General features: G+C 41.0%; 2 protein-coding genes across 2 annotated transcripts; one reads left to right on the plus strand and one right to left on the minus strand.

Moving 5' to 3' along the window:
* The first annotated feature begins 3,856 nt into the window (after positions 1-3,856).
* Positions 3,857-10,530, plus strand: slc29a3 (solute carrier family 29 member 3). The gene is made up of 7 exons (XM_083987719.1): positions 3,857-3,978; positions 5,071-5,191; positions 5,281-5,692; positions 6,419-6,501; positions 6,980-7,206; positions 8,428-8,590; positions 9,112-10,530. The coding sequence occupies exons 3-7, from the start codon at positions 5,378-5,380 to the stop codon at positions 9,740-9,742; spliced, it is 1,419 nt and encodes a 472-aa protein (XP_083843845.1). The 5' UTR covers positions 3,857-3,978; positions 5,071-5,191; positions 5,281-5,377; the 3' UTR covers positions 9,743-10,530.
* Positions 10,531-11,353: 823 nt separating this feature from the next.
* Positions 11,354-19,689, minus strand: psap (prosaposin). The gene is made up of 14 exons (XM_083988357.1): positions 19,514-19,689; positions 16,261-16,394; positions 16,058-16,132; positions 15,843-15,968; positions 14,999-15,196; positions 14,766-14,909; positions 14,629-14,685; positions 13,523-13,696; positions 13,338-13,430; positions 13,047-13,230; positions 12,731-12,894; positions 12,572-12,652; positions 12,316-12,423; positions 11,354-12,111 (listed from the first exon to the last, which is right to left on the minus strand). Exons 1-14 carry the CDS (start codon positions 19,545-19,547, stop codon positions 12,076-12,078), a joined length of 1,608 nt encoding a protein of 535 aa, XP_083844483.1. The 5' UTR covers positions 19,548-19,689; the 3' UTR covers positions 11,354-12,075.
* Between the last annotated feature and the right edge of the window lie 3,569 nt (positions 19,690-23,258).

Raw genomic sequence — 23,258 nt, forward strand, 5'->3', positions numbered from 1 at the left:
TAACACTCATTATACCCCCCCCCCCCCTCCGCCTTCAATTTGATAACATCGTTTTTATTAAGCCGCCTGCTTTGTGGTCAGGGTTCCTCAAGCTATTTGCATTATCAATATTGTTCTGTCGGACATTGTTAGACGGGGATTGAAATGCTGTCATCTGTAACAATGTCTTTACTTCATTTGCTGTGTTATTGAGTCGTTTTCTCCCTCAAAAGCAAAACAAAGTGTTCATATCTTTGAAACCACAAAAAAAACCAAAACACAGGCAGTATCCCTCCTCTTCAGCAGTGAGTCATGTCACTGTTTTGTGTGAATGAACTGAAAACTGTGTGAGTGTGTGTGTGTGTGTGTGTGTTTATGCGTGAGAGGGTAAGTGGGTGTGCAAATAGTGTATGTGCACACGCTTAAGGTCTGTCATTTCTGTTTGTAAGTGCTATGCAAGTACAAAAGAAAAGCAAAGCATTTTTTGACTTCTTTTGTTTCCTTGAAGAGTAATTCTATTTTTTCAGACCAGGGCATTGACAGGGTTCTGATTTTGTATCCTCAAGTGATTAAAGAGTGGTGATGGTAGTCTCTGTGAGAATCCTTCATTTGGATCAAAGGGATTAGATCAATGAACAAGGAAGCGACAACCGAAAAGCACACGTGGAAGAAGACAACTAAAAGTACGATGCAACGGCTCCAATACAGGTTGTGACTTAACGTGATGAACTCGTGCCCTGCAGATCTTTTGCCTGTGAGGAAAAACCCACTGAACATGAACAGTTCAGTTACTCTGGATCCCTGAACACCACAGGACTATTTTTCTTTCCTTGAATCTTGTGACAGAGACTGGCTAGCTGTAGACTACAGTGTTTAAGTGTCCAGGTTTCTTCAGTGTCTGTTGGATCTTTGACCATAGCTCTGGATCGTTTGTGCTGGAACTGGAGCGGATTCTACCTTGCTCCCATCAAAGAGAATAAAAAAATTTAGCCTTTTGTTCAAGAAGTCAGACATTTTTACAAAAAGAAAAAAAAACAAACAAACAAGCAAAGCAAAATTGATTCAGTGACATTATTTTATCTCTGTAAAGTACCAATTGTAAATAAACGTCTAGCCTTCTTACCTGTAACTAAATATAATTTTTATGCAATAAATTATATTTCTTAGTTTAACGGGAGTGTTCTTGTTATTTATTTTGTTAACCTGTTACTGCAAAACAATGTAGAAGCAGGCTCCATTAAATCCACAGACCAAATTACAGGCTTCTTCGGTGACAAAGTCACTGTTAATTGTATTAGTTTTTGTTATTTTTGTTATTTTTATTGATTACACCTCATTTTCACAGAAAACACAAAGCTACTCAACCTCTCCCTCTCTTCCTCACACTTGAGTGGAAGATTCCCTTTAGGTCCATTTAGCTTTGAAAGCTTTTAACAGTCCAGCGTCCAAATTAACAAGGTTTTAGAGCCACTAATAGTGGCCTTTAAGGATCGGCCATGGGCCTTTGGATCTAACCTCAGCTTTTTTATGAGTGCAGGATGTGTGGAGATTCATCAGATTAGGCTCTTACATGGAGAACAAATATCCCAGTGAGTCAGCTGAAGTGAGTGTGTGCTGCACTGTGGTCTTAATGGCAGGCAACACTTCGCACCTGTTTCATTAGATGCACTGCTAATTGAGGACTGATATGCCACCCTTCAGTGCATAAGTTAATTGAACCTTTTATAATGCAGAAAGTGCTGGTATAAAAGCTGGCTGCAGCGTCAGCCTCACCCCTACACAGGATGTCTGGTCCCCTTTTAGTGAATGAATCAGCAGTGAGAATATTGTTATTTTTAAAGGCGTTTTTAATGTAGAAACCACGCTAAGTGCATACTGCTTGTAATGCCTGTACATGCATTCACATAAATGGCATTTGACATTCACAACACATAGCCTATTCATTACAATATTAAATGAAAGGTGGTAATTTTTGAGCTCACCTAACAGATGAAAGAGAATATATGACTCATTGAGACATGGAGTATCTAAGGTTTACAATGAGTTACTGTGAAATCCTTATTTAAAAAATACACACAGAAAGAAATGGGACCATGGGAATCTAATTGATGCTTAGCTTAACAATCTGTAGAATACTCTAAGCACAAGGATATGTTAGATTTCAGCATCAGAGCAGAAAGAAAAGATATTTCATTGTAGATATTTGTGCATTTTGCACAATTTGATCGGTTGTTGCCAGGGGAAAACAGCGGTATATGAAGCTGTGAGTTGGACACACTCCATATTTGAGCAGTGACTCGTTTGATAGTGATTTGTCTCATCCAGAGATGTCCGCTCATGTGCCACAGAGAGCCAAGCGTCTGCAGGTTGTCATTCCAGTCAAAGACACAAAATCAGCAGGTGTCATCATGTTTGACAGCGGAGAGGACTTTTAGTCTCTTTTCTTCTCAAAGGTACTGTAATTGCTTTCACATCCCAGTGACGTGCATTGACACACTTCTGAACATGCTGTCCTCTGGTGCCCTCTAATGGGAAATATTATAGGTAGTTCACAACTTTGTCAACATTTACGGTTCATAAACCACTGCACACAAGGGTGCAATATAATCAAAACTGTGTCTGTAATTTTTTAATACACAGAATATTTACAATGTGAGGGAATTTTCATATGTGTATTGGATTTAATTAACTTTCTATGAATAAGAAACTGTCATAATTCAATGTGGAGTTTATCAGATTAATAAATGTGACTCATTATAGCATGTTGTTCCAAATGATCACAGTATGTCAATGGGAATTCGCTGATACATTTCCTACCAAAAGATGACAAAAACTTTTGAGACAATAACATTGTGTCTGTAGTTGAGGCTAGTAAAAATCAGCTACAGGCAGTCTTTTGTTGCTGGTGAGGTCCATGAGCTATCTGAGCATTAAGGTTCATTTTTATTAATGTGTTATAGATTTTAGAAAGGAAATACTAATACTAGATATCAATTGCACTGAATGCTTTATTGTTGCCCCTCACTCCAATTTGGGTATAGGCTATCAGCCAACTAAGTAGCCTACAATGTAAATGCAATGTACATTAACAATTTTATTGCAAGGGCATATTTTTGGTTTCATCATTCACTAAACATAATGATAATTTAGCTGTAAAGACATAATGATGTAGAGATCCAAGATGTGTGTGCCTGTGTGCCTGTGTTTGCCTCGCAAGCACGCATGCACATACATTTTTGCTTTTTTTTTTTTTTTTAAGGCACTCAAATGTTGCCAGAAATTACTACTTGCTGGTCGAACTTGGTTTTACTCGATATCTTTTTTATTAACCACATGCTTTTACTTTAAAAAACTAGCCGGAACAAGTAGGCCATCATCATTTCAGACAATGGGCTCTTTGCACAGCTCCACTACCTCCTGGACTTAATGCTGCTCCTTCATTTCCTGTCTTACATTATTGGACAACCTGATTAACCCAGGTGTGCCTGACCATTGTGACTACTCAGACACACCTGGAATAATCAGTGTGTCCAATAATGTAAGACAGGAAACAAAGGAGCAGCATTAAGTCCAGGAAGTAGTGGAGCTGTGCAAAGAGCCCATAACAGGACTTCAGTAGGTCTGACTATCAGAATAACAGCATCATTTGCGTTTTTATTTAATTTTATCCTGATATTCAGTTTACATTTTAAATAAATATCACTTTAATGTGCATTTAAGTGTAAATTATTAGTTTTCCTCAGAAAAATATACGTCTCGGGTGAGTCTGGAAATTCTCTGGTCTGGCTTAGGTAATGCTTTTATTCTGAAAGTTTCGAGGCGGAAGCATAGGGCGGAAGTAAACTTGTTGTTGCTGCTCGTCGGCGACTCGGCATTAGGCAGAGGAATGTGGTTTTATCAGCTGACCAGAAATAAGTTTGCTGTGAAATGGATTGTTGTGTGAGTGTTGAGTCTTCAAGACACCACAGGAGCAACAGCCGGAGAGTCTGCCACAGCCAGGTACGTTCATATTTCACTCACGGGCGAAGTTGCTCTGTTGTTTGTGCATAATGTCGCCCACGGGGTGGAACACACGCTGAGCTAAGTTAGCTCTTAAATTAACTTTAAATTAACTCATTTAGCTAATAAATGAAAGAAAAGTCGCATGGTTTACGTGTTTACATGTACACACCAACGTCTACAGAGTTGATATGAAACGTTCGACAGAAGAGAGGAATCATTTTTGCAGTGAGTAATAAAAACAACAACGAAAGCAGCTGCTCTCAGTCACACACGTCCTTGAATGAAAACGCACAGTGTAGTTTGTTTCAAATGTTTGTTTCTTTTTTCTTTTTTTTCTCGGGGTCTGCATCATGTGAATACTGGTTCCTTATTAGCGGCACACATTCTGCTTTAGGATGCAAGGTCAGCATAGTGACTGTCAGGTCTGTCCCTTTTTTTGTCCCCCCCGCAGCAAATCTTGCTAGTGAAGGCATGTCCCCCTGTTTGTGTCAGTGGTTTTCACTTCAGCCTGGTTCTGTTTTCGTGCATGCATCATTCACTTAGGCTAATTTTGAAACCTGAGGCTGCAGTTTGCAGAACTCGTGGAAATGTGTGATGAAACTATAGCTAGTGTTTGCTGAAAGTCAAGTCATAATTAGTCAAACAATCACATGTCTTCAGAAGAGACATGCCGAGACATGCTGAGTAGGTTAATCTGATGGGGCATTTAACTTAAAAGAAGCCCAGTGTGTGTGGGAATGTCCAAGCCGTGACTCCAGTTACCTAAGACCAGGAGTGAATCCTCTTCTGTAGGAAGGCAGCGGGTTCATATCAACACGCTCCTGCCAAATAGTGAAGTCACAGTGAGAATAGAAAGGAGTTGGCATCACCTGAGTCATAATGATGATGAGTCACTGTCTAACTACGTTACCTTTCTGATCCCCAGTCTGGTACAAATTTGCCAGTTTGCCATATTCAGTACATTTAGCAGAATGTGACAGGTCCTGCATTATCTTGTCTGTTCATAAGGATTAGATTTTGGAAAACAGCCGTTAATGTGCCCAGAATAAAGTGATGGTTGAGGGTTAAATTTGACTCCTTGTGTTGCAGCGTCACAGGGTCTGGATTGGACTGATCTCTAACAACTACAGCATAGAAATCATGAAGCCATGATTATGGCCTCAGAACAATCACACTCTGTTGTTCCCCTTGTGAACGAGCATTAGTGAACGTAAGTTTCATCCAAGCAAATTCCCATTGATATTGCAGTAATGTTGTAGTGTTTCTTTGTTTAACTTGTGTTTTTCTTGTTTCCCACAGCTTTCTGTTTAACACCTCCTGTCTGTGAAGTGTTCTTTCACTGCCTCGACCTTCCCTGTTTTCTCTCATCTTTACTTTTCGTGATTAGTCTGTGAAAATGGATGGCACAGCGCCCATACAGCCCAGTCTCAACTCCTCCTATGTTCCAAGTGTTTTTGACAACCACAATGACTCTGAGGACGAGGAGAACGAGGACTCTGCGTCCCTCCTGCCCAAACATTCCTCGGTGCCTCTGGCTGAACGCTACAGTCCAGAGGACTCTTACAACTTGGTGTACATCATCTTTTTCCTGATGGGCATCGGCTCCCTGCTGCCCTGGAACTTCTTCATAACAGCCAAACACTACTGGCTCTACAAACTGAGTAACAACTCTCACCACGGCGGCAGCGAGGATCAACGGTCAGATCTCAGCGTGAGTGAGAGTACAATGCTATATTTATCGTACGTGTGTGTCACACGGGAGGATGCACATTTGTGCCATTCTGCATGCTTTTCATGGAACTGGCGATCCTGTGACAGATGTGAGGACTGAGTGTCCTTTCACAAATCCATTGTAACACAATTATACAATTAGAAACACTAAAGGCCTGTTGAGGACAGCAAAGTTGAAGTAAGATGAGGTAAAAGAGAAATGGCTTGCAACCAAAGGAAGTCAGTGGTTTAAATCTGCATGAGGTTATTGTTACTATAAATAGTCTGACTCATTGTAGTGTTGTAGACTGAAAGAATATTTAGATGATGTGATGCACAAATAAATTCATGATGACATGTAATATATTGTAATTGTTGAGCAGACAACAGAAAATGTATTTCCAAAAGAATTTATGTCAGGATTTGTCTTAGTATGTTAGGAACAATAATACTGATAAATAGTATTGATGAACAAATAATAGAAGCTGATTGTTTTAGATCTGACCCTTGAACCAGCTCTGTAGATTTCTACTGTTCTGAGACTAATTTAACTATAAGGAAGAGAGAAGAGAATACGTTTGGTTTTTATATTTCTCCCTCTTCATTTCACTTCCTCTTTCTTTGGGTGACACCCTGTGTGGTTGCAGAAGTGTCTGACCTTTATATGTCTTTAATATTTAAGAAAATGAACTTGACTTTAATCTTTTCCATTTCTCACTATTCACAGGACTACTTTGAGAGTTATCTGGCCATTGCCTCCACGGTGCCATCTGTGCTGTGTCTGGTACTCAACTACATCCTAGTTAACAGGTTGAGACCCTTCATGCACACACACATACACACACCGTGGCCTGGTCACAATTATAGACAGTTGATGTACATTTAGTGCACTTTCACATGTTATGTGTTGGTTGTCTCTGGGTGTTAGGATGTTACAATGGGACATTTGTCCTCTGTTTGGCCTAACAGATTACACTAATGTAATTTCCCACAGGGTTTTAAATTCTGTGTCTTTCTTAACATTCTCCCTGGTTTGAGATAACAGGGAGCAAAGGGGATGTTTTGTCACATTGGAGCAGCAGAACATTTAATATTCATCATCCGTGTGCGTAACTGATAGCTTACTGTCTCGTATTTGTGTCAGTGTTGTTTGCATATTTATGATTTATAGACTGTGCTGTTTCTGATTTCAGGAAGCGCAGCACAAAACATCTGCTTTTTTGTGTTCATGGTGATCAGTTCATCTTTGATAAATTCCCTGTCCGATCTCTGTGCTGCGTCCCGCTAGATTGTCTCCAAACTTGCGGATCCTGTCGTCCCTCTTTGTGATCCTGCTGGTGTTCATTCTGACCACCGTGCTGGTGAAGGTGGATGTGTCCGACTGCAGGATGGAGTTCTTTACTGGCACGCTGGTCAGCGTGGCTGTCGTCAGCGGAGTCTCCAACCTCTTCTCTGGCAGCATGTTTGGGGTCAGTGGGCATTTCCCCATGAGGATTTCCCAGGCCCTGATATCAGGTACTCATGCTGTTCAGGTTTCGTGTTTACATTACCTCCATAACATTTAAACAGTAGCACTGTACAAATATCTATCCTGCTCTCATGATCTCCATGGATTATGTACTGCATAGCATTGTGAACACAACAAGAATACAAGTTATAATACACTAGACGTGTTATATTTCACATAACAGATGCCCACTACAAAATAAATTATTAGGGATCCTCTTTTTTAGCTGCTGATACTAAACCATTGATGCATAGCAGACAGAACATGTTATAGAGAGCCCAAGCGGAAGCAGGAAGTAACGCTCGCCATGGGACCTCAGTGTGGAAAAAATCTCCATGTACCGTAAGTGAATGGGACTCAAAATTTTATTTTGTGATCCGATTGAATTGTGCTATGAGAAAAATATATGACCTCTACTTATTTAAAACATGTTTAATGCCAATAAATCAGCAGTTTGTTGTAAAACTATTCTAATTAAAGTAAAATTCCCCAAAATCCGTAACCAGAAAGACTTCAGGTCGCGTAGGTGATGTCACACACCACATGCCGCCCTTTCCTTCCGTTGCCGTTTTATGACAAACTGCTGATTTTTTGGCATGAAACGCAACGTTTTAAACAGGTTAAGGTCATATATTTTTCTCATGACACGAAAAGATCAGATCACGAAATACAATTTGGACTCCAATTCACTTACATGGAAATGTTTTTCCCATTCCGCTTAGGCTCTCTATATCAGTCTTGCATAGACTTTGGAAAAGTTCCACACAGGACTACACTCCAGATGGTTTTGTGATGATTGGTGATGAGAAGCATTGACTCTGATCTAACAAGTGTTTTTAAAGAAAATAATGATTGGCAACCTCATCCTTTTTTGGATTCCATTTATTAATGAGTTAAAGGGTTGCTATAGTAACTTTAAATCTCTAATGCGTTGAATGTTAAGTTCACAACTGGAACTGGAATTGGAAATTATCCATGTCACATATTAGTCTTGCATTATAAAATATAAAGGGGGATATACTTTATAATGCCAGACTAATATGTGACATGGATAATTCCAGTATATTTAATAGGTTTAATTATTGACTTTATGAACATAATTGGTTAAAGTTATTCCTCTTGTCCAGTGCAGAACAGAAATAAGCAGGTATTTAAAGTGGATGAGCTAATGAGGCAGTTCAAAGGTTCCTTCATAACTCTTCATAAAAAGCCTTTTTTTTTTGTCTCAGGCCAGGCGATGGGAGGCACACTGAGCGCAGTGGCATCAGTAATAGACCTGGCTGCCGCAAAGGACGTGACAGACAGCGCTCTGGCTTATTTCCTGACAGCTGACGTCTTCATTCTGCTCTGCATCATCGCGTATCTGCTGCTGCCCAAGCTGGCATATTCAAGGTCAGATGCAAACAGAGATATTATGGTTCCCATATAGATACAATTACTACCTATTCAATTTAAATCTGAGCCCACAGATGTATCTGCTGACAACACTTCTCTGTTCTGTAAAGTTCACTTTTACCTTCTCTGTATACAATAGACCAGATAGTTGAGCACAGTCTGCCGGTGTCATTTTGCAGGCCACCACCAGATGGAGCCAGTTCGAAAAATGTTGAAAACTGTAGCATTTTAAATTTGCTGCTATTATATTACCAAGATCAGCAGCAGATAATAAAACAATTAGTTGAATTGAATTTAAATGCATTTAACTAATTACACTGATAATAATCATCTCAGTGGTCAACAGACGGCATCATGGCACTCTGAAGACAAAATGTCTGTTTAGGGGACGGGTCCAGTACATACATTGTTACAGTGAAAATACATTACAAACTAAGACAATGTGATTCTCACTGAAAATTGTACAGTAGATTTACCAGATGTTCTCAAACATGCTACGCTCTGCTTCTCTCTTCTAGACACTACATGCTGTTAGCAACATGCACCAGCACAGGAGCAATGAGCGACGGTGGAGGCGCTGCGGGGACAGCCAGCAAAACGTCCGTCCCACCTCTGCTGCCCATCCTCAGGAAGACGTGGGTGCTCGGCCTGAGCGTGTTCTATGTGTTCTGCATCTCTATCATGGTGTTTCCTGCGGTATCCTCAGGGATCCAGTCTGTCCACAAAGACAGCGGCAGCCCATGGACAACCACTTACTTTGTTCCACTCACCAGTTTCCTCCTCTACAATGTAGCAGACTTCTGCGGCAGGCAGGCCACGGCCTGGCTGCAGGTGCCGGGCCCCACCAGCCGAGTCCTGCCGGCTCTGGTGCTGTGTCGCTCCATCATGGTCCCACTTATCATGTTGTGTAACTACCAGCCCAGGGACCACCTCCACACAGTGCTGTTCACACACGATGCGTACCCCGTGTTTTTTAACTGCCTACTAGGTCTCTCCAACGGCTACCTCGGCACTCTACCAATGATCTACGGGCCAAAGGTGGTACCACGGGAGCTGACCGAGGCCACAGGAGTGGTCATGTCCTTCTTCCTTACTCTGGGATTGGCTGTCGGGTCTGCTTTCTCTGTGCTTATTGTGCACTGTATCTGATCAGGATGTTTGGTACCATAATAACCTTACTGTGTGAAGTGGCATAGTGGAGCTGGACAGTAAAGTCAGTGCAACTGCTACTGAGCATCTGAACTTCAACGCACCGTGATGCAAAGTGCACCAAGAGAGCCGTTTTCTGATAAGCTCATTGCCACTCTTGACCAAAAGGCCTTAAAGCAGAAGTAAGCGGAATGTTTGTGTTAATATAAGTCTTAAATAGTTATATCTTCCGACAGCAATCACTTACATAGAGTGTTTGGTCTGAAACACGGGTCTGTCAGTCACTCTGCTCTGCTGTAAGCCGAGGAGAAAACTTTCCTTGCATCCTACAACCTTTATCCAATGAGGAGAGAGAACGGCATAAAGGGGTGGTCCTCTCTGTGTGTGCAGCCAAGGGATGCGCGTGAATGTGGTGACGTAGGGACGAGGGCGGGGACTGCTAACTCCATCGGCTGACAGGAAGTTAGCCAAAATGACCGGATCGCTTACTTCTGCTTTAACCTCCTTCTTACCTCACTAACAGGTACTGTTCTCAGATGTGGCTCGTGATGAGCCTTAGCTGTGTCCACCAGGTCTTAACTTTCTACATATTTAAAGGTGGTGGCTTTGAGCGACAATCAGTGTAATCCATAAGGGACAATTCACTGAACGTCATAGCCTTCATTTTAAACTTTCATATTTGCACAAATGTATTTCAAGAGTGAAACATTTGGGGTAGAGAAGCTGGCATGTTAAGCTTCACGTCTTACTGAGGGATATGTGGAAAAATGTGGGCACTTGTGGTCAATAAAAAAGATTGTTGATTTACATCTGCCTGTGAATATTCTCATTTGTCCAGGTCATAGTTATCTCAAAGAAATTTAAATCAAATGCAACTGGACTTGGTTATTTACATTTTTACTTGGTTACAAATAACCAAGTCCAGTTGCATTAGATTTAAATTTCCTTGAGATTGATTTACATCTGTCTGCGAACTTTGTCAGTGATTAGAGTGAAGAAATTTCCAACAACTTGTGGATTTCAGTCGTTTTAAAATGTTCTACAAGTTCAGAGGTTAGGAGGTCAACCTACAGACCCCGGATGTTGAAAACAGCTAACCCCGGACTCAGAGGGGAATAGCACTAGCGTATCATAACAAAATGTTGGTGAAATTAACAAATTTCACGGCAGATAATTTAGAGACTGCATTGCGCTGCCCGCCGACTCGCATTAAATGGATATACACGGCTCTCGGCTGGATCCAATTACGTCGTAATGATACCAAAGTTATCTGGGTGAGTAAATGATCGTATATTTTTGGCTAGAAATATGGTCCAGATTGTAAAAATTGGCTATTCCCCTTTAATGTAGACATACTGCAGTCTAAAATTAGGAAATGGTCACTAACAGTTTATAAAACACCAAATTCTCTTGTTTTGTTTTTGAAACTTAAGACACATTGACCACAGAGTTCTTCAGATTATCTGGTTGCTGAGGCTGCACAATCTTCAGTCTCAAGGTTTGCAACAAGTGCAACTTTGTAATAAACAAGGTGTCAGCTTTTTCGTGAAAACCTTGATAAGAACACACTTGATTCTGCTTTCGGCAAAGAGGAGGGGGGAAATGAACAGATTGGATTGGGATCATTTTAATTGTTAAAAATGTACAGATCAACTGACAGTTGGCTCAGGGGTTGAAGCAGACAATTGAATTCAGGATGCTTTGTATGTTAGAAACAGTGATTTACAAAGAGTAGGAAGAGTGCAAACAATGGGAGGTACACTCTCAAGCCGATTAGCTCCTGATCAGCTCCTTAAAACAAAAAACATGTTCTTTCTACAAAATAGGTTCGTTTGAAGGATCTGCTAAAATCAATGCCAGTCATTCTGAACACTCTGAGCTGTATCTCCTATCAGGACAGCAGCCATCTCAAGCTGTCAGCATTATACCACATCTGAAACTGAATTTGTGTCTTTCTCTCACTCGTACGTACACACAAACACACATCCACACACAACTATCAGTTTTTTTGGGGAAACAACTTATGCAAATCTGTGAAGCTTCGTGACTTCTGCTCAGTAAAGCAAAGACAGGCTGAGCTGCAGGCCATACATATAATCACTCTTTCTGTGCCCCCCCCACCCCAGAAAAAAAAAAGTTTAGTCCCTTTCCACCATGACGTTGTTGAAAATATCAAAGTTAATTTAAACATAAATCGCAGTCATTTAAGTCTACTAAAAAAAAAAAAAAAAAAAAAAAAAGGAAACAGAACAACAATTAAAAGTGGAAAGCAGCACTATGTGGTTTTTCTTTTAATTCCCTACAGGTCAGTTTGTGCTGGTCTTCCTCATCTTCTATACCCACACATGGCGTTTGCAGTGATCCACAGCCTAAAAGACAGAAAAACATTGTTTAACAGGATGATGCAAAATTTTCAGTACATGATCTATTGGGACAGCATTACACACTGCAGTTTAGAAATTACGATTTTCATGGGAGATTCCTCTTTAAGTACAGTTCATGTCCCAAAAAGAGGCTGAAGAGTCTCGCTGTTGAGACACAGTTTGACATCAAAATAGAACTGAAACACTTACATTGCACCGAGTTGCTGTCTCCATGTTCTTGCACCAGAATGCAGGTCCCCAGCTGCACTGCTCTGTTCCCAGCAGCCTGCGCACAGCTTCAGGACAGGCTCCCACTTTCTGTTACACACACACACACACAGACACACAGTTCAAATACTAAACAGGGCAGTAGGTGCAAGCCAAATATCCCATTTACTATCTTCCAATGAATTATGGCAAAAAGACATTATCTGCAAAAGTGATAAAAAAGAAATGTGTTCTTTACCATGCAGACAAAGTCTGGGTCCAACATCTGGAGCAGCAGCTGGATAAGCATTGGCTCATACTGCTGAATCATCTGGTCACACTGTAGTAGCAAACAGGGATTAATGTAAGGCTGTCACGAGTAAAAAGTTACACAAGCTAAGCAGATGGGATGACTCACCTCAGTCTGCAGAGAGTCCGGCAGGAAGCTGCACACTTTCCTCACAGCCTCCTCAATCTGAGCCTCGGTGGCGTTCTTCTCCAGAATGCCGTCGATGTAAGTGACGGCCATCTTGCACACATCACAGTAGCCACCGGCCTTGAAGCGAGCCTGATCGAGCGCAGCTGAGAAGAATTTAAAAACAGATATTAGTGTCATTACCAATATGTGGGAAATGTGCTTTTGAGGCAGATTAGGACCTGACAGAACATCACACCTTCTGTCAGCAGAGCCAATATTTACACCGAGCCTGTGCATTAAAGAGTTGAGGACTTACGGACAAATGCGCGGCTGGCGTCGTTGCAGAGTGCCAGAACTGTGCAGACGGTCTTGGGGTCGGCCTGCTGCACCAGCAGCTCAATGATGGCCTGGCCGTAGGTCTCGACCAGGTCCTTGCACTGAGCCGACAGACTGGAGGGCAGGAAAGTGCAAACCTTCTCCACAGCTGCAATCACCTCCTCCTGAGACAGAGACAGATGAGTCAGCTTGACACCAGGTCACCAGTTTTATAGATGTTTTTTTTTTTTTCCTTGAACATGGTCTATACATCTAGTAGCACATATCCCACCTCTGTTTTCTGATCCTCCAACATAGTCTCCAGCTGCTTCATCACAAACTCACAGATGGCACATGTCGGGGAGTCACGAACACGCACCATTGGCTGGAATGCAAAGAGGAAGTGCATCACAAAATGTTAATCTTGTAAGAGTATTGCATGCTCCTGAATAAACAGTCATTGCCACCATGACTTACCTTAGCAGCCTCCACCTTGGTGGCAGGGAAAAGCTTGAGGGCAGGCACAGTCTTGGGGGCCGGCTCGGCCTTTGCAGCAGGTACGGTCTTGGCGGCCTGCAGCTTCAGCATGGGAACGGACTTCTTCATAGCGGCGGTGCAGAAGCCGGCCATGACACAGATTTGCTTGGGTTGCTGAAGACAAGACACATTTACTTTAGGATGCAACACTAAATGTGGACAACACACCTGCCACACTGCATGCAGTTAGCATAAACCATGTGTTTCTAATCAGCATCCCATTCCACAGCATGACCACCCATGCATGTTTCTGTTACCACCCTTCGAAACAGACCGCCCGCTACAGTTTACTTTTACCAGACACCAAACACTGTACCAAACACAGAACACACACACACACACTTAGATCTTCAGCTCTGAACCCGGTGTTTAAAAATACAACAACAGCCATGTAGAGAACAATAGAGATCCAAGCTCACATCACAACATCCAAACACATGTTCAATATGCCAGAGCTGTACGCTCAATTGATGTGCCCCAGTGTCTCAAAAGCCACTTGAGTGTCAAGTCATTAACCAAAACAAGCAGAGTGTTCGGGTTAATTGAAGTGGTTTCACTCGTAATTAGATCACAATTTCACATGCGTCTCTACAGTGTCAAGTGAGAAGCTCTAGTGAAGTAGACAGCACAAAAAAAGCAGGAACTAAGGGTTAGAAGGCTACGGCGCTGAACACAGAGAGACCTACCTGTTCCTGGGTAGCAGCACACAAAACCCAAAGCAGAAGAAAACAGAGCAAGACAACATGAATGGAGGAAAGTAAAAAGGAGAAACACAGACAAAACAAGACAACAGAAATTAAGAAAATAAAAGAAAGTAAGTGATTTGAGGATATGAATAAATTCAGTCAGCATGCCACAGGGGGCTGATCATTGGTGTAGCACCACCAGAACATACTAATCATCATAGTCCTTAGCTTTGATGACCAGTTCAATAGGATCATCACTGAATATTAGAACATAATGGCAATTCATGTCATAATGTAGCTTATGTATGCAAAACACAAAAACTTGAGATGCACATCAAGCGTAAAAGTAACAAGACTCACCATGGACATGAGCTGCTGCACTACGAGGGTACCATACTGGCCTACATACTGCTTGCACTGTAAAGAAGAGAAAGAAATACTTAATAAAATAAAATAATTAATAAAATTTGTACCAAAAATATCGATATGTCTCTCACCATTTCAGACAAGCCTGGTCCCAGCAGGTCACACTGATTCTCAATATTGGCAATGAGAGAATCGACAAATGAGGAGTTGGCTTTGGCTTCAGCCTGAGCGTCGGTCAGGAACTTGATGCAGTCCTGGCACACCTCATCACCTTCCTACAGGGACGGTAAGATTCAGAGCAAAATGAAGACAACGCCCAACAACAGAAGGAGAATCCAGTACAGTGCATGTTAACACAGGGTACCTGCTTGGGAGCCTCCTGCTTGGGATTCTGAGGATAGAGGAGCTCGGGCACGTTCAGGAGGAAGGGAGCCACTTTCTGGGAGAGGTCAATCTGTGGGATCTCGTTGGACACGAGCTGCTCCTTGGTCTCAGCCTGAGCCAGCGCAAACTGCTGAGACGTACACAGACCCATGGCACCACACACGACACCGGGATCGTCCTGAAATTTCAAAAACACAACTTAAAGTTAATTCAATTATGAGCACATTTTGCTTTATAGTGAACTGCCTGATTAAAAAAAAAACCTGCACAATTAATTTAATTCAAAGAGACTCAATCTGCACCTGATATCTAGAACAGTCATGTTGTGTTTGTATTTGATTTGTGAAGAACTGCCCCCTCTGTTCTCACAGTAGCTATAGCAGGTGAGAGTTGAAACAAAGAAGCCAACACCAAATGCTCTCCCAGTCACAAGGTCAGTGTTACACAATGACTAGTCTGTTCCCATTTAGACACGGACTCACTTCCTCATCAATGGCCCTTATTTAGCTTCCTGCACTTTGCTCACAGCCACGTCTGTGTGTCCTCTTTTTTTTTGACCCAAAGTGGCAGACAGATTATTTACGAGTCTTAGATTAAGCTAAACAATAGACTGACAGGAGAGGTAAACAAAGATCTTGTTCAAGCTTATTTGAGTTTAATTTGCCTAAGAAAACATCCAGTGTGACTAAATGCAGTTCTTGATTATCTGGTAATGGGGGAAAATGGAAAAGGAGTCATCTGTGGTGGGCATAGACTAATGTTATTTCAGCTAGTTGGACCTTTCACTGCTCTCTCTGTGTTTAAAAAGACTAAACAGTGCTCACCAGTTCTCCTGTGATGATTCCCATGATGATGGGGTAGTATTCATCCACCATCTCCTTGCACTCTGCTGTCAATTTCGGATCGGGGATGAGCTGGCAGGCCTTCTCCAGGTATCCAAGAACCTCACCCTGCAGTCACAGAAGATACAAGTCTTTTAAATACAGTAGTTAACTCATTTTCTTATCGCTCAGGGATTTATTTTTTTCCTCCATCTTACCTCAGTGGCGTTGTCCTTCAGTATCTGCTCCACCACCATCAACACCTCTTTACATAAATCACATGGCACTGTTTTCTGAAACCACAGAATGAAATGTGTCAAATAAAAATGCATTCGTCTCATACGTCATGTAAATACCGTACCAGAATGAACAACAGGAAGGTATATGAATAGCACTCGTCATTTTCATATAATAGTCTCACCATCTGGGGCTTGTTCCACACGTTCTGCTGGCAGTGAGTCACAGCTCCACACAGAGATGCCGTCTTTACATTCTTGCACCAGTAGGGGGGGCCACGAGCACACTGCTCAGTGCCCAGCAGTGGGGTCGCTACAGCTGCAAAGGAAGCAACAGTCACATTTTGATTGTGGGAAATCAGGAAGAAACAAAAGTAACAGCCTTATTCCTGAACATAATACTCCCGCTTGAAGTGGAAAAAGACACTTGTAGAAAAGTGTCAAATTTCCTGATTGAATATCAAATTCATATCAAAATAACAAAACAACAACAATTTTTTTTACACTTTTAGACTACATTAGGCATTTCAAGTTATCCTGATGATCATAAATGATCATGAATGTGGAGCAAGCAACATCCTATCTGATCACATGTCTGGTCAGTTAAAAGGGTTGACAGTTTGTTTTACCTAATCTTGTGTCAATCTGCCTGCTGGAAGAAATGGGGAAATCCAAAGCTCAAACTTCCTCAAAATATATTACAAGAGGAAGATGATGATGATGAATTTGTGTTTGATACAAAGACATAATATCAGATATATCTAAATTAAACTTAGGTCCTAATACTTTGGAGGCTAAAGTGTCTGATCAACATGAACTACTTAAATCTAGCACCAAGGAACCCAACTGTGTTGAAATCGACTCAACCTAGCAGGGGTCAAATGGGATTTTTTCAGAACAGCCATTTCCAGTTCAGGCATGACTTTGACGTTTGAGCAAAGTGCTCAGTCACCCGTTATTTAAAGACAGATTCAATCATCCACTACGTCATTTTGGTCCAGGTTCCCTAAACCAATCAAATGCGACCAAGACCTGTTGTTGAGCAGACAGAAATCAGTGTGCTTGCTCCGTGAAACTGGAGCTCCTTAAAACACTGAGTACTATGGGTAAACAACCTGCTTAAATGTTTTATAACTGCTATCAAGGAAAAACACACCAAAACATTCTACTTCAATTCATTGCTAAGTCACATTAGTATACCCCTCTAAACCTGACACCAACACCCACAAGTCAGACTGAGTGCACCACGCCAAGGAGACACACTTTAAGGGGATTTCATTACAGTGCATTATGCATAACCACTTAAGACATTTACATGTCATTAGTGGTTATGCATATACAAAAATATCATATTTGGAGTCGATGCAAAATCTTTACTGAAGTGAAAGACGTGACATGGGAAAGTACCCGAGTACTCAGTTCCCAGTTTCCTGTTTTCTCTTCTACTTTCTAAACCATGCTTGGGCCACAAAAACAGGAATCTATCTGTACCAGAGAGACAACATTTTGGAAATATGGTTAAAATGTCTGACAAAACAATGCTGTGAGGATAAAACCGGATCGGCACCAGTGCTGTGAGAGAGTGCCCTTAGGTAATAATGTGAGGCTGCACTGACAAAAGCTTCAATCACCCTCCACTGTGAAGCCTCTCTCCCTCAGCACTCATACCAGTGGATTTACAGTAGTTATAGGAAGCGCATTCCCACCCACCACCGCATGAGTCACATGAGCAGTCAAAGAAACAGACTGTTCCCTTGCAGACCGTTTGTACCAATGAGGAAGATATGTTGTTTGGATTCTGCTTTTACACACTACAGTAAACCATTTACAGTTGACAAGCTGCGGAAAAATGAATGTGCTACCTCAAATCTTCGCTGACAGCAGACAAACAGGCCACAGGTCAAGAGTCTAAGTTTTACAGCAAGGTAAAATAATAATAAAAAAAGAAAAAGAAGAACTAACTGTAAGCGAATCAATATCATGTGACGTGACACCAGAAATCGATCTGTGAAACGTTTCAGCAAAACAGGCTATACATCAAAATCACACAACAACCAGAGATGGTAAAAGTATGCATAACACTTGTGGAACAACATGATTACCTAAGCCCTAAAGCTCATGACATGCACCAACGAGGAATGTCTGATGCAAACACATGCAAGAACGTGGAAGCACAAACACAGCATTAAATACAATCACTTTTTTGGAACCGCAAAACAAACCGAAGATAACTACTGCACACAAAGTGCTAGTGTCCTGACTCCTGACTTGAAACAACCAATATTTTTCAGTGAGGCTGTGGTAAGAGGGGATTCTGCTTTGATAAGAGAAGTAAACACATGACATTCATCTGAGATCCATATTCCAAGTGCCACATAAACCAGACCAAACAGCCTTGGAAGTTTATGCATAGCATTGCAGCCATAACCCTTGTCACTGACCCAGTTTTTCCACCATATAAAGATAAGGTGTCAGGGCTTTTTACAGAGGTGCTAAAGAAGATTAATGCAAGCACAACAACAGAAAGATACTAAAGAGGAACAAAAACTGACTGACATTTTACTAAAAACCTGAAATGAAAGTTTCTAGTTGGGTGGCTCTAGTTCAACTTCCTCGTCCTACCAGGGTGAAACAAAGGACCACAAACGGTCCATTACCGGTTGGTACTGTGTGTGGTGTTGTTTTGGTTTGGTTTCCCTTTCATGAATCCCATAAAATGTCTTTGCACTTTTACACTGCACATAATTATTCACCTGTAGCGTTATTATGATTTGCATTTAGAGTTTGTATTTTTCAATTGCTCAATAAATAAATAAATAAAAAAAGAAACGAAAAAATATCTGTTAATGGTTGATAGCAGGTGGGGCACCGGTCGGCCCCGGACTGAAACTCTGCCTCGATGAGAAAACATTAACCGATACTAACATACAACATCACAAAAACACCACCAGAGTGACAGTCAGCTGGCTGCTATGATAACTATTTTCAGTATGATGCCTCCTGCATGTTTACAACACAAATAGTGACCTAGGGCTAACGCTGTGTTGGTGTTTATCAACCCGGTCAACTGACCTGAAGCTAATGCTACGTTAGCCTACAGTTAGCCGAGCCGCTGCTAACGGACGCGAGCGGGCCAAAACAACGCGTTTACACCTGACAAAACGACCTACATTCACTAAACACGACTTCTTTGCACATTTAACACGTGAACACAATTCATTTGCTTAAAACGGACATAACGTATGCTTTTTTTTTTAAGTCGCACTAGTGCGAGTTGAAGTTAACATTAGCTAATTTCCTACTGTTTACCAAAGCTAACGCTGCTGCATTCGTTTCCGCCTTTTGATGTTGAAACGCACCTAGTTACACAACCAGAGCTTCAAAATGTGAACCGACTGAAGACTGGACAGCCTTCATTTCTTTAAAGAGTGTGTTTACCTGATGCCACGAAAAGCAGAGTTAAAAGCAGCATGACTGCGCTGTTTTCCTGCTCCGGCTCGTCAGTTTGTGTTGGTCTGAAGTACACAGTGGAGGGTAGAGCACTGCAATGCAGACGGAGGGGCTTGTTGATGCCTTTATGATGTCTCACTGTCAGCTGACTTCTGAGCAGCGCTTCACAAGACATGTGACTCAGCCTGGCCCTGCTGTGTCTGATGTGATCATTCAGTATCGAACAGCAAGAGTCTTGTTTGTTTCATTGTGTGTTTCTGAAAACTATTGCACAGGTGGATTTAGTTTGTTCAGCGTTTGTAAAAAAATAAATAAATAAATAAATAAAGCCCACATGTCGACGCTGTTTTTAGATAGGACAGTCTACGACAGTCTAAAGTTTAAACAAATCAGACCACATTTAAACCACATAAAAAACTGAATTCATCCATCTCTCAAACTGAATAACAAAATATAATGATTTTATTTCTTTGTCATCAACTGAGACATTGAGACAACAAACTCAGGAACTGCGAGAACCTGAGCCTCAGTAATAAGAAAGATTTGAAATGTGTTTTGTTTGATGTATATTGCACTACCCCAAACATGCTTGCCTTTTCATTGTTGTTGAATTTTTTTTTTTTAATTGTGTGTGTGTGTGTGTGTGTGTGTGTGTGTGTGTGTGTGTGTGTGTGTGTGTGTGTGTGTGTGTGTGTGTGTGTGTGTGTGTGTGTGTGTGTGTGTGTGTGTGTGTGTGTGTGTGTAATATAGGCTAGATGAGAGCAACATTTTGAGTTAGGTTAGGCTACAAATGTGCAGGCTGTTGTTGTTGGGCCTGTATTTAATATATATATATATATATTTAATTTGTATAAAACCATTGATGCATATTATGCATCAATGGTTTTATACAAATTAAGTTCCAGATAAAGTGAAGTGAAGTTGTTCCGTGGTCTGAAGTTTTTTGTTTTACAGCATAAACTAGATACCTATGTTTATATTTCTAGTTCCCCTCATTCATTTTCGAAATATGCAAGCTTTAGCCTTCAGGCATTATCGAAATTTTGTTTTCAAGTCTGTGGTAAGTTACATGATGGTGATACTGTACCTAAAACAGATAACAGAATAGGTACATAGAATAATTCTTGCAGTGAAAGCTCTTTCTAAATTCCTCCCAAATGTCCACATTAGTGCTCAATGAGTCCTGCTGTAGTACTCTGTAATGACTATACCCACAAGCAACAACAGGACAGGTTCTCTATATAGACTTTATTCTTTAATTGCAGGCTATCGACATGCATTGATACATGCCTTTAAACTGTTTTACACTGTAACTCCATAGTCCACAATACTCAAGATCCTATGCAAACTCCTGCAAATGTGTCAAAAACTGTTCAGAAATACACGGCGAGATGACTGTATGTATGGGTTAAGCATGGCCAAGCATAGTCAGGTGGACTTAATACAACATGCCACCTCAATGAGCAAATCAAATTTAACAAGCATGAAATTGTCCCTAAAAAACACAGTAAACTTGATCTTGAAATCACACAGAGCTGTGTAATTCAATCAAGTGAGGATAGCACACTCATGGCTTGGTAGCTCAGATGTCTTAACACCTAGTCAATCTGATCAAAGCTAACACTGAGTAATTATGTATTCAAGTAGTGAATGAATTCAAAAAGTGATGTCGCTAACATAATTCAGAACGCACAATGGGCTACATAAATGATCTCCGAGACATGAATGCAAATGAGAACTGAAAATGCTGTCACGTTACTCAAGATCACGTGAAGCAGAATGAGTAGAGAAAAACTTGCAACTAAGATAGAAAAAGAGTTGCTTGTAACAGCCTAATTTGGGCCAACAACCTGTGGAAAAGGTTAAAGGTTACCACATCACCTATAATGAGCTGTGAAAACTTGTATAACAAAGTGAAAACCATTACACAGGGATCAATTACAGCACAGTCAGCAGAGCATGTTCAGTATAAACAGAAGGAAAGGACACTGAGTGCAAGAACACATTCATGACCACATTTTAGAGCTTGACTGATAGGCTACAGGATATTTGAGGACATTACAAATATTGTCAATTTAATCAACAAGAATTTGATCACTGATCCCCCTCCCCTCACTGTTACCCCCTTAATCCATGACTAAATCTTGTTCCTCAGTATTAAATCTTGTTCTACTATGTATTGGTACAAATTGTGCTGGTACACCATTTTTAATAGTACACCATTTTGCAAAATTCAGAAGAAGCTCCCGCACACTGTCTCACTCTAAGTTATTTTATTAAAGCAACGTTTCGGTCAGGAATATGACCTTCATCGGGCATATGGAAAACATTTCAAACATGATTCATATTCCCGGTGGGACTGACCAATCAGGGGACTGGGGGGCTCAACTTGTGATGAGCATCACCTGTTGGGGGGCGACAACATTCAATTAACGCATAGACACATCATAAAGTATAACAGGATATGATTAAGAAAGTTTTAAAAAATACATATTTTTATAAAGACAAAGAGAACCATAGTCTCAAGACACAAAGATTAGCAATATATAAATAGGGGCAGCTATGCCAATTGTTAAAAGGTTCTATTTGTTAGTTTTTTATATCAACAGATCTAGGGGCCATGATATCAAAATAAATAGCCAGCATACAAAAAAAGGAGGGAGGGATATCCAGAGCAGAACAGTACACCATTAAAACAAACGATTAGCCTACACTGTCAATTTCTGCATTTATTAGTCTACAGTGTAACTATTGCTTCAGCAAAAGGTTTTTTCGCATGCAAGATCGTACTTTGTAAAAAAAAAAAAAGAAAAAAAAAAGAAAGGGTCAGCAGCAGCACCATTTCTTTCCATGTATTTTATCTAATTCAACTTCCTCTATCAATAGTTCACCCTTCAGAAAAACTAGCAGGATCAAGTCATGTAACACCCGTGCTCCTCCTACTTTGACAAGTGAGATTGTCCACTGTGAAAAAGGGAAGTTGCTCAATTAAAAGGTCATGAGACACCCACTTTACAATGATCCAACAGGTTTACAAAGAGTCAGTAAATTGTTCTGCTTGAATAAGCAAGTGTGGTGCCTGTGGTTCCTACTGATGTTCTCCTCCACTGCGCCCTCAGGTGGAGGAGGATTGCTACAACATCGTAAGGGAGGAGAGCCAAAAAGGAAAGGAATCTCCCTGACTGAGAGAAATGTCATAAGTTTGAGGAAATATGGATATTCATTTTACTCAATTTCTTCACAACAATTTATCTTCATGATGGAATCTGTCTACATCTTTGATCACCCTGGGATCCTGCCCTCCATGCTAATAATTCACATTCATGGTTCTCCCAAATTCCCATTTAAAACAGAGCACAAAGACAGACCAACCAGCACTATTATAACCAAAGTTCTGTGATATTTTTACAGCACCTCCACCTGGAAAAGAGGAGCATAACCATCAGTCACAGGCAGTGCACTTTGCTTCATACTGTATTTGTCAGTAACATAGTTGCTTAGAGCCATATCACCCTGAACACACCCGATTTCGTCCGATCATGGAAGCTTACCACGGTCAGGCCTAGTTAGTACTTGGATGTGAGACCACCTGGGAATACCAGGTGCTGTAAGCTTTTTTTTCTTTCCTTTGCACACAGCAGAGGGAGCTAATGCACTTGCTGCATTATCCACCTAATGTGCTCTTTACATCCCTGAAGACTGCATACATCACAAAGTCAAATACCTTTATGAC

This window comes from Trachurus trachurus (genome assembly GCF_905171665.1).
Source record: "Trachurus trachurus genome assembly, chromosome: 15".
NCBI classification, from domain to species: Eukaryota; Metazoa; Chordata; class Actinopteri; order Carangiformes; family Carangidae; genus Trachurus; species Trachurus trachurus.

Excerpts from the sequence above, each read along its gene's own strand:
- slc29a3 (XM_083987719.1), top strand. The coding sequence starts at position 5,378 with ATGGATGGCACAGCGCCCATACAGCCCAGTCTCAACTCCTCCTATGTT. Across the intron at positions 5,693-6,418 it reads ATCAACGGTCAGATCTCAGC|GACTACTTTGAGAGTTATCT; the intron begins GTGAGTGAGAGT and ends CACTATTCACAG. Across the intron at positions 6,502-6,979 it reads AACTACATCCTAGTTAACAG|ATTGTCTCCAAACTTGCGGA; the intron begins GTTGAGACCCTT and ends GCGTCCCGCTAG.
- psap (XM_083988357.1), bottom strand. The coding sequence starts at position 19,547 with ATGCTGCTTTTAACTCTGCTTTTCGTGGCATCAG. Across the intron at positions 14,910-14,998 it reads AGCAGGAGGCTCCCAAGCAG|GAAGGTGATGAGGTGTGCCA; the intron begins GTACCCTGTGTT and ends CCGTCCCTGTAG. Across the intron at positions 12,895-13,046 it reads CGCCAGCCGCGCATTTGTCC|CTGCGCTCGATCAGGCTCGC; the intron begins GTAAGTCCTCAA and ends AATTCTTCTCAG.